The sequence below is a fragment of the Corylus avellana genome, chromosome 3, assembly GCF_965113065.1.
Source record: "Corylus avellana chromosome 3, dhCorAvel1.hap1.2, whole genome shotgun sequence".
NCBI classification, from domain to species: domain Eukaryota; kingdom Viridiplantae; phylum Streptophyta; class Magnoliopsida; order Fagales; family Betulaceae; genus Corylus; species Corylus avellana.
Window position 1 is genome coordinate 36,391,632 of NC_142492.1, and position 13,123 is coordinate 36,404,754.

The 13,123-nt window shown below is 37.0% G+C and overlaps 3 protein-coding genes across 5 annotated transcripts; 2 read left to right on the plus strand and 1 right to left on the minus strand.

Annotated features, from left to right (window-relative positions):
• The first annotated feature begins 2,532 nt into the window (after window positions 1-2,532).
• LOC132176003 (glutamate-1-semialdehyde 2,1-aminomutase 2, chloroplastic) lies at window positions 2,533-5,451 on the plus strand. The gene is made up of 3 exons (XM_059588104.2): window positions 2,533-2,968; window positions 3,469-3,642; window positions 4,158-5,451. The coding sequence occupies exons 1-3, from the start codon at window positions 2,768-2,770 to the stop codon at window positions 5,223-5,225; spliced, it is 1,443 nt and encodes a 480-aa protein (XP_059444087.2). The 5' UTR covers window positions 2,533-2,767; the 3' UTR covers window positions 5,226-5,451.
• Window positions 5,452-6,759: 1,308 nt separating this feature from the next.
• Window positions 6,760-8,956, plus strand: LOC132175837 (glutamate-1-semialdehyde 2,1-aminomutase, chloroplastic-like). The gene is made up of 3 exons (XM_059587903.2): window positions 6,760-7,004; window positions 7,348-7,521; window positions 7,679-8,956. The coding sequence occupies exons 2-3, from the start codon at window positions 7,441-7,443 to the stop codon at window positions 8,747-8,749; spliced, it is 1,152 nt and encodes a 383-aa protein (XP_059443886.1). The 5' UTR covers window positions 6,760-7,004; window positions 7,348-7,440; the 3' UTR covers window positions 8,750-8,956.
• A 710-nt stretch (window positions 8,957-9,666) lies between these two features.
• ATGP4 (Ubiquitin family protein) lies at window positions 9,667-12,848 on the minus strand. Of its 3 annotated transcripts, none has more exons than XM_059588794.2 (4): window positions 12,687-12,848; window positions 12,353-12,523; window positions 11,419-11,589; window positions 9,667-10,083 (listed from the first exon to the last, which is right to left on the minus strand). In XM_059588794.2, exons 1-4 carry the CDS (start codon window positions 12,691-12,693, stop codon window positions 10,028-10,030), a joined length of 405 nt encoding a protein of 134 aa, XP_059444777.1. In that variant the 5' UTR covers window positions 12,694-12,848; the 3' UTR covers window positions 9,667-10,027. The 3 variants fall into 3 exon arrangements, with proteins under 3 accessions (XP_059444777.1, XP_059444778.1, XP_059444779.1); XM_059588795.2 differs by having other exon boundaries at window positions 12,353-12,577; window positions 12,687-12,845; XM_059588796.2 differs by having other exon boundaries at window positions 12,353-12,594; window positions 12,687-12,845.
• Window positions 12,849-13,123: the final 275 nt, after the last annotated feature.

Genomic DNA, 13,123 nt, shown 5'->3' on the forward strand with positions numbered 1-13,123 from the left:
AGTTTCATTAAGATTTATTCTTTTAAAATTGTGTGGCCCAATGACTACAGTTATCTCCATAATTAGGCATTGGATTCTTTTATCAAGAAAGAAAGAAAACCGAAAAGCTATCAAACCATCTAGTCACAAATCACTGATTGCAGTTTTACTAGTTGTATTTTGTACTTCCATCAACAGTAGCTCAGAGTAATAAAATATTTGTACTTTTTTTTTTTTTTTTTTTTTTTGTAAGTAAAAATGTTTGTACTTTATTCAGCTTTATAACACTTTTTGGGCATGTATAAAGATCAAAAAGAAAAAATTAAGCAAATATGTATAACTGTGATGTCAGCCTTAGAAAGTTTTGAAATTCATTGAAAATGAAAAAAGTTGGGAAAAAGTTTTCATTCGAAGCATTCAAATTTATCGTTGAATGTTCTAAGGGAAACTGTTTTAATGGCATTGTGATTATTTGGTGCATGTGGATGATGGAATTTTATCCTACCCTCTCTATTTTAATTTTTCTTATTGTAGTTCATTGACGTATGCGTTGAGGATATCTCATGCCGACACACTTGGCAAGTCTTTATGTTCACCCGTGATCTGTTTCAAAAGCACTCTCGACTTAACTTTTGGCGTGCGATCAACTGTTAAATAATTAATTAATTGATGATTATATGTTAATTTCGACATTTTCCCGCCATTTCTAAAATCTTTAGCTTTCATCTATTTTGCCAACGGTGTCTTCTTTTCCCTTAATGAATTTCCATGCTAGAATCTGCAAGTCCCTTGAAGAGACTGGGGCAAAATTGCCACAGTACCAAATGGTCAGAAAACAACTGGACAACCTCCCAAATCCAATGGGGTCCATTTTGCCCCAGCTGGCATTCCAAAAGAGTCAAAGACAAAAAAATCTTTCGTACTCACATTTGGAATTTGCTTTGACACAGGCACACAGCGTGACACCAGTACCAAGGCATCGTAAAATAAATGGACAAAATTATCTTTCATTTTATAGATTAAGAGAAATGTTATATGTCATTTTTGTTATTGAGTAAAAGGAGTAATGCTATTTATTTATTTAGTAAATTTTTCTTTATATGATAATAAAAAGTAATTATTGTTATTATTTTTATATAATGTTAATTCAATGACTGATTTTTATTGTCTCGTTATTAATTTTTATGACAATCATATAATAGTCTATTAATTAATATTACTTTTTTTTTTTTTGACATGTCCACATAAAGAAAGGGGAATGAGAGATTCAAACTAGTGACCTCCGCTTTATGAGGCGTAGTCTACTGCCGATTGAGCTACTCCTTGGAGACAATTAACATTACTCCTCATTCATATATGATTCCTCTATAGTTAAAGGTAGTGAGCAATCTATTTGGTAAAAAATGCAATTCATCAATCTACCAAACATGAGTTGTTTAATAAAAACAATGGATATAAGAATAACATGATCGGTCAATCCTATTAAAAATGCTCTAAAATTAAATGTAAGTTTTATTAATAAAATGAGTGTTGTTATGAGGAAAACTTACAATCCTCTTTTTTTCCTTAGAGAAAATCTTTTATTATGATTATCTTGATAACACCCTTTTTACAGCCCCAATCAATAACTGACATATAAGCAAAAATATAAAAAGTGCACAAAAATAAATTGGACCAAAATACACTAGATTTGAGGGTAATAAAATCTGTAAAGAGTTAGCCTTCCACCTCTAAATTTTAGTTTTGAATCCAAAAACGGGTATTGAGGCGGGTCACGGCCAGCGGAGTTTGAGGCATTCACTCTTGGCCAGACCCGTGGGTCCGGCGAGACCCACGCGTGTGTTTCCCCTGGGTCTTGCCGGCAACGATTTTTTTTCTTCTCTGATTTGGTGTGATTATTCTTACTTTTATTTATTTATTTATTTTTTCTTAAATTGATGATGTCATATAAAAATTGGAGGCTGCAAAATGGGTGTTATCAGAATAAACCTGATAATTGTGGCTCTCTTTCTGTTATCTTCTTGATTTACTTGAAACGCCTGGATTTGGGTTTGCTTTCTTTCACGGATTACAAATAGGTTGAGGCCCAGTGGAGGCAACCCTACCCAACCCAAGCTTGGTTGGTTGAATAAGGTCCAAAGGACCAAAATTCAAATCCATGCCTTTGACCAATTTGACACAATTGCCAAATTCAAACTAGTACAACACCTACGCTCATAAAATAAACATTACACAAAGTTGGTGTTGCCAAATTCATGCCTCACAGATAACTTTTAGTCGTGTTTGTTAATATTATTTTTTTTAGAGGTTGTTTATTATTATTTTTTTTGAAAACAAAAATTATAATATGACATAAAAAAAACGTTATTTAAAATGTTTTGTATTTTGAATAATTTGTTTATATTTTATACGTTAGTTTTTTTACCTAATACAATAGCAAAGATCTTCATATATCAAGTTTGCCTCTTTTTTGCAAAGTTTTCAAAGGGCTTAATCTATTAGATTGGCATTTATTTTTAAAACCATGTGATTATCACATAGAATTTTAATATGAAAATACATGTCAATTTAATTAGATTGGTTTTATTATTATTTTTAACTGTTTTATTTAGTTAGTCTTTACCTAACACAACAGCCACCACCAATGGAAAGTTTGGGTAAAGCAACAACAAGAACCATTATCTATCCGACGTCGTTCTTTTAGAGTCTATATAAAAACCCGAGTAGAGTCTCATCACATTTCCTTATCTTTTGTTGACCCAATCACAGAGAGAGAGAGAGAGCAACAATGGCAGGTGCTATGGCCGGAGTAGGAGTAAGCCTGGGGCTTTCATGCTCTACGACGAAGATTTCTCAGAGACGCTCTTCTTCTTCTTCTTCTTCGCAATCAACAGCTCGTCGTTGTTGCGTGAGAATGGCCATCTCGCTCGACGAGAAGAAGAAGAAGTTCACTCTTCAGAAATCCGAAGAAGCTTTCAATGCTGCCAAGGTGCAATTACCATTCTGACCACTCTCTATTTTCTTTTTTAAAATATTTTGTTGGGTTGGGAATTGGATTTGATTTGAGTTGGAGCTTGGATGAACTTGAAATTCTTGGGGTTGCATTAGAAATGTTTCTGGTGGGTTTGGGGTCTGTCAATTTTGAAAAGGAATCAGATGGTGGGAGTTGAATTTGGGTTATTGTTTAACTGAGTTTTTGTGCGAACTAAGAGTGAAATTGCAGAATTCGCAACTCAAAGGTACGCTAATGGAAGTAATTCCATTGATTTTGCGTAATATTGATCATATGATCTATGCTATATTATGGGTCAGCTAGAAGATTACATTTGGTATTGTAGACCGACTGTTAAGTAAGCAATTATTGTACTCTTACGGGTCAGATAATATGAATCTCACCAATTATGTCTAAATCTATGATCTCTGGTGGGGCTACGTTGTCAATGTTTTTTTTTCCTGACGTTTGGAAGGCAAACTTTGTTCTTTTGGTAGGATTTGATGCCTGGAGGTGTGAATTCCCCTGTCCGTGCCTTCAAATCTGTTGGCGGGCAACCTATTGTGTTTGATTCCGTCAAGGGCTCTCGTATGTGGGACATAGATGGCAACGAGTACATCGACTATGTGGGATCTTGGGGACCGGCAATAATTGGTCATGCAGATGATGAGGTTCTACTCTTTCTTTCTCCATGTCATTGAACCGTAATCTAATCTTAAAATTTAACACCATTCTGATATACATAGCTATTGTGCATCTTTTGACAAGCGTCAATCTGGAATCTCTAAACATTTACTCACACGATTTTCGTGATGTGGAAGAATGCATTATTGTTTAGTGACACTGGTCATATGGTTCCACCTTTTGTATCATTTTACCACAGCAAAATATTCTAGTCCTTGTAATATTTATCAAAAAATGAAAATGAAAATGTGATGTTTGGTAACGTGATATTTTATTTAGCTGAGCAAGTGTTATGATACTTTGTTGATGAGAAGTGATCCATCTCTTAAAGTAGGTTTGTCCACTTTCTGGGGAAAAGGTAAAATATTGGAGAATTGAGATTGACAAACTTTTCTTTGCCAATGCACTGAACTAGACTCCCCTTTTCCTTTGTTTTCGATTTATCGTGGTAGTCTCTCAGATATTGCAGTGCCTTATGTCCCAAGCCATTATTTCCCTGCAGGTACTTGCTGCCCTGGCTGAAACAATGAAGAAAGGAACCAGCTTTGGTGCTCCTTGTCTGTTAGAAAATGTTTTGGCCGAGATGGTCATCGCAGCTGTTCCATGCATAGAAATGGTCCGATTTGTTAATTCAGGCACAGAAGCATGCATGGGTGTTCTCCGCCTGGCCCGCGCTTTCACCGGCAAGGAGAAGCTTATAAAGTTTGATGGCTGTTACCATGGCCATGCTGATCCATTCCTTGTCAAGGCAGGAAGTGGGGTTGCCACATTAGGACTCCCTGACTCCCCTGGTGTCCCAAAAGCAGCCACTTTTGAAACTCTAATTGCACCTTACAATGACATCTCAGCCGTGGAAAATCTCTTTGAGGTCAACAAAGGAGAGATTGCTGCAATTATCCTTGAACCTGTTGTTGGGAACTCTGGTTTCATCGCTCCTAAACCCGAGTTCCTTAATGCCATCCGTAAAATCTCCAAAGAAAATGGTGCTCTCCTCATCTTTGATGAAGTTATGACTGGATTCCGTTTATCATATGGTGGAGCTCAGGAATACTTTGGCGTAACTCCTGATTTAGGAACACTGGGGAAGATCATTGGTGGTGGTCTGCCGGTTGGTGCATATGGAGGAAGGAGGGAGATTATGGAGATGGTGGCACCAGCAGGACCCATGTACCAGGCTGGGACCTTAAGTGGAAACCCATTGGCAATGACTGCAGGCATACACACTCTTAAGCGGTTGCAGAAGCCTGGAACCTACGAATATTTGGATAAGATCACAGGTGAACTTGTTCGAGGTATAGTTGATGCTGGGAAGAACGCTGGGCATGCAATGTGTGGTGGGCATATACGTGGGATGTTTGGGTTTTTCTTCACAGAAGGACCAGTTTACAACTTTGGAGATGCAAAGAAGAGTGATCTTGCAAAGTTTGCAAGGTTTTATAGGGGAATGCTGGAGGAAGGAGTGTACTTTGCTCCTTCACAGTTTGAGGCTGGATTTACAAGCTTGGCACATACTCCTGAAGATATTCAAAAAACAATAGCAGCTGCTGAGAAGGTTTTACGGCAGATTTAGTGTGTTAATTCCTGTATTTTTAGCATTCGAAATTCTTGTCTCAAATTCCTTTTTTTTTTTACCCTCTAGCGTAAGTGCTGTTTTGTAGGTTTATTGAGAGTTGTTTTATAGTCAATCTCTGCTTATGAGAACCTGCATTTGTGTAAACCTTTTGTATCATGGTAACTGTTAGATTTTATTATTTGCTCCTGAATCTTTTCTCCAAAATCCAGCATCTTTTCTCTCTCATCCGCAGATACTATTTACTTGTGTACCTACCAGCAATTCTATGCACTAAGATTTACAGCCATAGGAATTTTTATCATAGCGTAAGAAAGGCAACCGACGATACTTCAGGAGTTCAGGGTACCCGACAAGAACCTAACTCATACTTCAAGTTCTCAGCTCTCGGGCTACTCCTAGTGGCTTGTGCATGTGCTCAACTTCAAACTATGACAATATTCCAAGCCATTCTTGCAGGCTAACTGGAGTCGATGGACAAAGTTTTCTTTAAATTGTGTTGAAAAAAACTCTCATATGATTTATTAAAGTGCTATATGTCTAAAATGCATGTAAAATGTACATTACATGTATTTTGAATACATACATCATTGGATTCTGATTTGGTCTCCAAAATGCTCATTGAAACTCATTATCTTAAAGTCGTTATGCTTTCTTTGTGTCGTGACTTTTAATTCTATGAGAAATCCTATGGAAAAGCTCTCAATTTTGCATGGACAATTTTTTTTTTTTTAAATAAAGTGTACATCAGGGATGAAATTGGGGGACCAGCATAGGCGATAAGCCGATAACCTCCTTCAACTTTTGAATGGTTCTAATTCTATATAAATTTATAAAAATATGCCTCAACAATCAACATACATCTTTGGTCCAAAAAATTTAAGTACATAAATAAGCGTGCCCTCATACGACCTAAGAAAAATTGGACCCCATACAAATTTATACAAGATTCCATAATAGTTGTTTATGTACATTGGGGACCAGCATAGGCTGTAATCTCCCCCAACTTTTGAATGGTTCTAATTCTATATAAATTTATAAAAATATGTCTTATCATGCATCTTTGGTCCAAAAAAATTAAGTACATACACAAACGTGCTCTCCTATGGCCTAAAAAAAAAAGTGGGACTATACACATTTGGAATAAATTTACACAAGATTTGATGATAATTGTTGTTTGATAAACAAATTTTATCAACAAAACTTTACCAATCATTAAAAAATAGTTAAAAATAAATCTTCATTATTAATAGTTTACTCAATAGCTTTGCTATAAAAAAAAAAAATCAATGATAAATTGATTAAAAAAAACTATTTTATATTCTCACGTTTTTCTTCTGTTCTTTTCCACCGACGTAGCGTTGTAAACTCACCATGGAAGTTTTGGATGGATTGAAAATGCCACGGAAAAAGACGAGAGGAAGCACCAGGCAATAGGAAATAGCATTTCCCACGTGGGATTGAAATGGTAAGTAGTACTACCTATCATCGTACTCTTACGTTCACTTATCTTTGTTCAGCCAATCAGAGAGAGAGCTGGTAGCCTGGTGGTGTGCCCGGAGTAGGAGTTAGCCTGGTGGTGTGCCCGGAGTAGTACTAAGCCTGGGGCTTTCATGGTGCTCTACGACGAAGATTTCTCAGAGACACTCTTCTTCTTCTTCTTCTTAATCTTCGCAATCAACTGCTCGTCGTTGTTGCGTGAGAATGGCCATCTCGCTCGATGAGAAGAAGAAGAATTACACTCTTCAGAAATCCGAAGAAGCATTCACTGCCGCCAAGGTGCAAATACCGCTCCGACTACCCTCTATTTTCTTTCCCTTTTTTTTTTTTTTTTTTTTTTTTTTGGATTTTGCTTTTTAAATATTTTGTTGGGTTGGATTTGGATTTGATTTGAGTTTGAGCATGGCTGGACTTGAAATTCTTGGGTTACATAGGAAATGTTTATTTTGAGTTCATTTTTTGTGTGTATTGGTTAATAAAGGAATCAGATGGTGGGAATTGAATTTGGGTCATTGTTTAACTGAGTTCTTGTGTGAACTAAGAGTGAAATTGGACAATTCGCAACTCAAAATGGAGTTTTGTTTTTCTGATGTTTGAAAGGCAAACTTTGTTCTTTTGGTAGGATTTGATGCCTGGAGGTGTGAATTCCCCTGTCCGTGCCTTCAAATCTGTTGGTGGATAACCTATTGTGATCTATTCTGTCAAAGGCTCTCATATGTGGGACATAGATGGCAACAAGAACATCGACTATGTGGGTTCTTGGGGACTGGCAATAATTGGTCATGCAGATGAGGAGGTTCTATTCTTTCTTAAATATAGGAGAATTGAGATTGTCAAAACTTATCCTAGCCAATGCACTCAACTAGACTCCCCTAATCACTTGTTTTCGATTTATCGTTGTAGTCTCTCAGATATTGCAGTGCCTTATGTCCCAAGCTATTATTTCCCTGCAGGTACTTGCTGCCCTGGCTGAAACAATGAAGAAAGGAACCAGCTTTGGTGCTCCTTGTCTGTTAGAAAATGTTTTGGCCGAGATGGTCATCGCAGCTGTTCCAAGCATAGAAATGGTTCGATTTGTTAATTCAGGCACAGAAGCATGCATGGGTGTTCTCCGCCTGGCCCGTGCTTTCACCGGCAAGGAGAAGCTTATCAAGTTTGAGGGCTGTTTCCATGGCCATGCCGATCCATTCCTTGTCAAGGCAGGAAGTGGAGTTGCTACCTTGGGGCTCCCCGACTCCCCTGGTGGTGTCCCAAAAGCAGCCACTTTTGAAACTCTAAATGCCCCTTTCAATAACATCTCAGCCGTGGAAAATCTCTTTGAGATGTACAAAGGAGAGATTGCTGCAATTATCCTTGAACCTGTTGTTGGGAACTCTGGTTTCATTGTTCCTAAACCCGACTTCCTTAATGCCATACGCATACTCTGTACACAAAATGGTGCTCTCCTCATCTTTGATGAAGTTATGACTGGATTCCGTTTATCATATGGTGGAGCTCAGGAATACTTTGGCATAACTCCTGATTTAACAACACTTGGGAAGATCATGGGTGGTGGTCTGCCGGTCGGTGCATATGGAGGAAGGAGGGAGATTATGGAGATGCTGGCACCAGCAGGAACCATCTACCAGTCTGGGACCTTAAGTGGAAACCCATTGGCAATGACCGCAGGCATACACACTCTTAAGCGGTTGCAGAAGCCTGGAACCTATGAATATTTGGATAAGATCACAGGTGAACTTGTTGAAGGTATAGTTGATGCTGGGAAGAAGGCTGGTCATGCAATCTGTGGTGGGCATATAAGTGGGATGTTTGGGTTTTTCTTCACAGAAGGGCCAGTTTACAACTTTGGGGATGCTGCGAAGAGTGATGCTGCAAAGTTTGCAAGGTTTTATAGGGGAATGCTGGAGGAAGGAGTGTACTTTGCTCCTTCACAGTTTGAGGCTGGATTTACAAGCTTGGCGCATACTTCTGAAGATATTCAAAAAACAATAGCAGCTGCTGAGAAGGTTTTACGGCAGATTTAGTGTGTTAATTCCTGTATCTTTAGCCTTCTGTTAGGAAGCCTCAAATTAGTAGTAGTATTATTATTAAGCTAATAAATCATTTCTTTATTAGGTTTTTATTAGCTTAGGATTATTTTTACAATCCTTGCTAGGTTAGGATTATTTCTACTATTCAAAAGTATGCAAGTGCCGTTTGTCTATTCAATAAATAAGAATTTCAATCAATTGCTATAAGCAATATGTGAATGGACATATTCGAAGGCAAATTTCTCCTGATCAGAGACTACAACTCCTCCCTGAAAACCCAATGTAATTCACATCCAAGATATTGCTCAAGAAGAATAGGGGGCCGGGTTGGGGCTTTAAAAAAAAAAAAAAAAAAAAAAACCTACCTTTAAACAACTTTTTTCATGCAGGGGTGAGCAAGTGCCCAACCTTGAACCCCCTTTTGTCTTCGCCAGTGGCAGTGACCAAATGGAGACCCAATTTGATCGAGTGGCGTTTTCATATACGTACTGATCATAAATGCTTAAAGTACATACTTAAGCAGAGGATTTCATCAATGGAGCAATGACAATACTTCCCCTGCATCACATAGAAATTCTTTTTGAAAAAAAAAAAAAGAGGAGAAAAAAATCACGTGGGAAGAGACCAATGGCTAAGGATTTTTTTTTCCCCTTAATATAAGAGCATAATTATATCTTTACAGAAATTGTAAAAATATAATGGATATTTTACCTATTTTCCGTTAGATTTCATAGAAAATCCTAAACGGAAAGAGCTATTATAGTTTGAGAGATCAATAGGAAATTTCTAAAATTTGAGAATAATTTTGAGGGAAGTAAGTGTAGTTTTTCCAAATTAAAAAGAAAAAAATAAATAATAAATGAGAGAGAGAGAGAGAGAGAGAGAGAGAGAAAATCAGAAGGGCGTTGTCATTGAGATATATCAATCATAGACAGATGGGCATTCTCATTGAGATTTCATTGCAGATCGTCTTTACATAGAAAGATGTATACAGATTTGCGGTCCAGGGACAAATCATTCAGGCTAACTTAAGAAATGACACAAAAAAAAAAGAAAAAAAAAGTAAGAAATGCTATTAAAATAGAATATTCAATAGCAGCAACCTTCTGATAGAAAGAGAACTTTGAAGTAATCAACAGCACAGATTTTTTATAAACACATCATCACCAATATGCACTTGGACAGGTGAATGCTGCAACAGACACTGTATGCTTCTGTAGCTAAAGCTTGGACACCAGGGTAAGGTATTCACCAGCTCTGCACAGTTTACCTTCACAATATGGAACAGGAACAGACAATTTTCCTAGGTGAATCATCAATCTTCTTTTCTGTTCAGACAAAGAATCATGCATCGTCAAACTAAGCAGGTTTCAACAACCACAAGGAAAAATGAAATTGTTAGGGTCAGCAAATGTTAAATGCCACAAAAATTGACTCGGTCAATATCCTCATAATGGTACCAGTTCAATGCATCATTCGTACTTGTTTAGAAGTAGATTGTATTCGCATTAGACAAATCAACATAAGATACCAACAACTTTCAATGTTCATGGCCAACCAAGACATGGAAAATTATGAAGCTACGGATAGGGGAGCTACGCAATCTGATTAATTATGCATATGTAACACCAAGAGGAAAAAAACTATAAATAGTTACAAATCACTTGTTGTGAGTCAAGCACATAGAAATATAGAATAAAAAAAGCTATTTTGTAACCCTCAAGAAACGCCATCAAGTTTTAGATTGGCAGCATGGATTGTTTAACGAAGGAACACAACTTTTTTTTAAAAAAAAAATTATTTATTATTTTTTTCCTTTTGATGAATTGGACCATAATTTCTTTTGTAAACGGAAAACCCTAGAGGAACATAAATTAATGCTTCTTTTCAGAAAAGAAAATCTCTAGGAAGAATGAAAAGAAGAAGGAAAATTATTCAAGGATCACAGCTTGACCTTGAGAAGAATATTGTTAAGTTATCAAATGCGCCATTTTTGTATTGTCCAATCAAACTCCAATATACTACATGAGTCCAGAACTTGAAATTCTTGTTGCTATAAGAGCCAGCAACACACTAAGAATGCCTGTAATTAATTTGTCCTCCATCCTTAGGTCATCACTATGATACTACCATTTGTCAGGAAGGACTTTCTGAGGAAGTAAGCTGGCCAGTCCTATTTTACGCATTCCTTTTTAGGTAAACAGATCTCTCCAGGCAAGTCTCATGTTTTAACAGCCTGACCATGATTAAGGATCTAGTTCTATTAGCACTGAAGAAATACATAAAAGCAGAAGATATTGACTCATATTTTCTGTACCAGGTTCCATCTTACATATCTTCCTTACTGAAGTATTGGCCACTCTAACAAGGGTTTACAATATTCTTCTCCAGGATAAAGCATAAATGGATACCCAAACTACAACCAAACAGTCTATAAGCATAAAACCTCCGAAAATTAGGCACCACAATGTGTAAAACCAAACTGAGCTGTCACCAAGTGGACATCAATACTCGTGAATTCAACTCGATGCTGAAAACATTTTCAATAGCAGATCCAAGTTCATACAATGGAATCGAGCTAAATTTCAAAGGCATTGGAAGATATAAAAGCGATCTTCATATGGAATCAAAACATCATGATTTAATTTATGAATGGAAATTACCTGTTTTAGTCTTCGCCAGAGAAGGCTGTACAACAACATGCATTATGATAACACCCCCAGCATTATCACCAAAAGGCATTTTACACTGACCAACAGTCTTGTTGTTTTCCAAAATTTTACCAGAACTAATCAGTTTCACTTCATTTGCCACCTTTGGTATGATTGTTTTACCTACGAATGAAAAAAGGCGTTTAAGTAAAAATAATAACAAGAATCCAGATGAAAGAAATTCCATGCAGTCACCTGATTCAAACATGCTCTTATTATACTCTCGAATCATTGAATTTCAGACAAAAACCAAAGGATTTACTAAAGGAAACACTGGTCCAGCAAGAGCAATCAAAATTTTAAAATGCTTCGAAAATTTCAAGAACTCCAATATCTATTTTTTTATTTTACCATACCCATTAGACTGTTTGAAGGCTCAATTTTACATAAGTTCCTGACTAAAATGCAATAACGAAAAATGTTGAATGCCGTTTGCCTAACCCCACAAAACAATCGGGACTTTGATACCCAAAAGCAACTTACCCAAGTACTTAACCTAAATTTTATTAAATTAGGCTGTTTTAAGGCCTCAGTTCTACCAAAAATACCAATCAAAGTACAACGATGAAAAATGCTGAATGCTCTTATCTAATGCCACAAACCCATCAAACCTCCGACACCCAGTAACCAAATTCAAGCGCTTATTCTAAAACCAGCCAAATTTCTGTGAAATTGGATTCTGATTCGATCTCGAAAATGCTCATTGATAGGAAAAATCCAACAAAAGTCGATTAAAACAAATAAAATCCATCAATTTGTTTTTATCGACCTTCCCTGAATTGAGAAAAAACAAGTATATTCAAAGATTATTAAGAGAAACCCAATTGTAAAGCTACACAGTATAACAAACAAGTGGAGGGCACAGATGACGAGATCAATCACCAACCTTTGGGCCAGTCGGAGACGACCCTCTGCTTGAGCATATCGACGGTGGAGGCAGACGAGTACCGGAACGGCCCCATATCCGACCCATCGTACAGCCTGAACTTTATATCCACCAACTCCTCCTCCGGCATCTGTATTTGACTTTGACTTCTCCTCCCCTCTTCTCCAACCCCTTCCTTCCACGTGTCCCACGGATTGAAATTCGTAAAAAAATCCAATCAAAAACCTAATCAAGCATGAGATCTAACACTTTTGATTTGTATAACAAGAACCAATCAACCTCTAACGAATGATTAGGATTCAAAATACAGAGGTTAAGAAGTTGAAATCCGCACCTTCCATAGCTTGCGACGATCAGGCTCCACAATTCTTTGGCCCTTTTTTCTTTCTTTAATTTATTTTTCCTTTTTGCTTTGCGGTGGGTTTGAAAGATCGGTGTTCTGTGGGTTGGGTGAGCTGAAGAGAAGGACAATTTGAAGTGTTTCTCAAGCCAAACCGAGCTAGTGAAAACGACGCGGTTTTGGTTGCTTTCGTGGAATTCCGAAACGCCGTCTATGAACGACGACGTTTGAATGTACAGTTCACCATACTGCTTATTGCTTTTAGTGCTAACATTTCCAAATGTGTCCGCTTTTGCATAATCTGTCGGTTTAAAATCCTCTATAATTTAATTCGTTGAGAATTCTACTTAATACGTAGATGTTCTAAAATTCAGTGAATTTCTTAAACTAAACTAACTAAACTAAATTATTGAGATCGTTAACATTTTAGT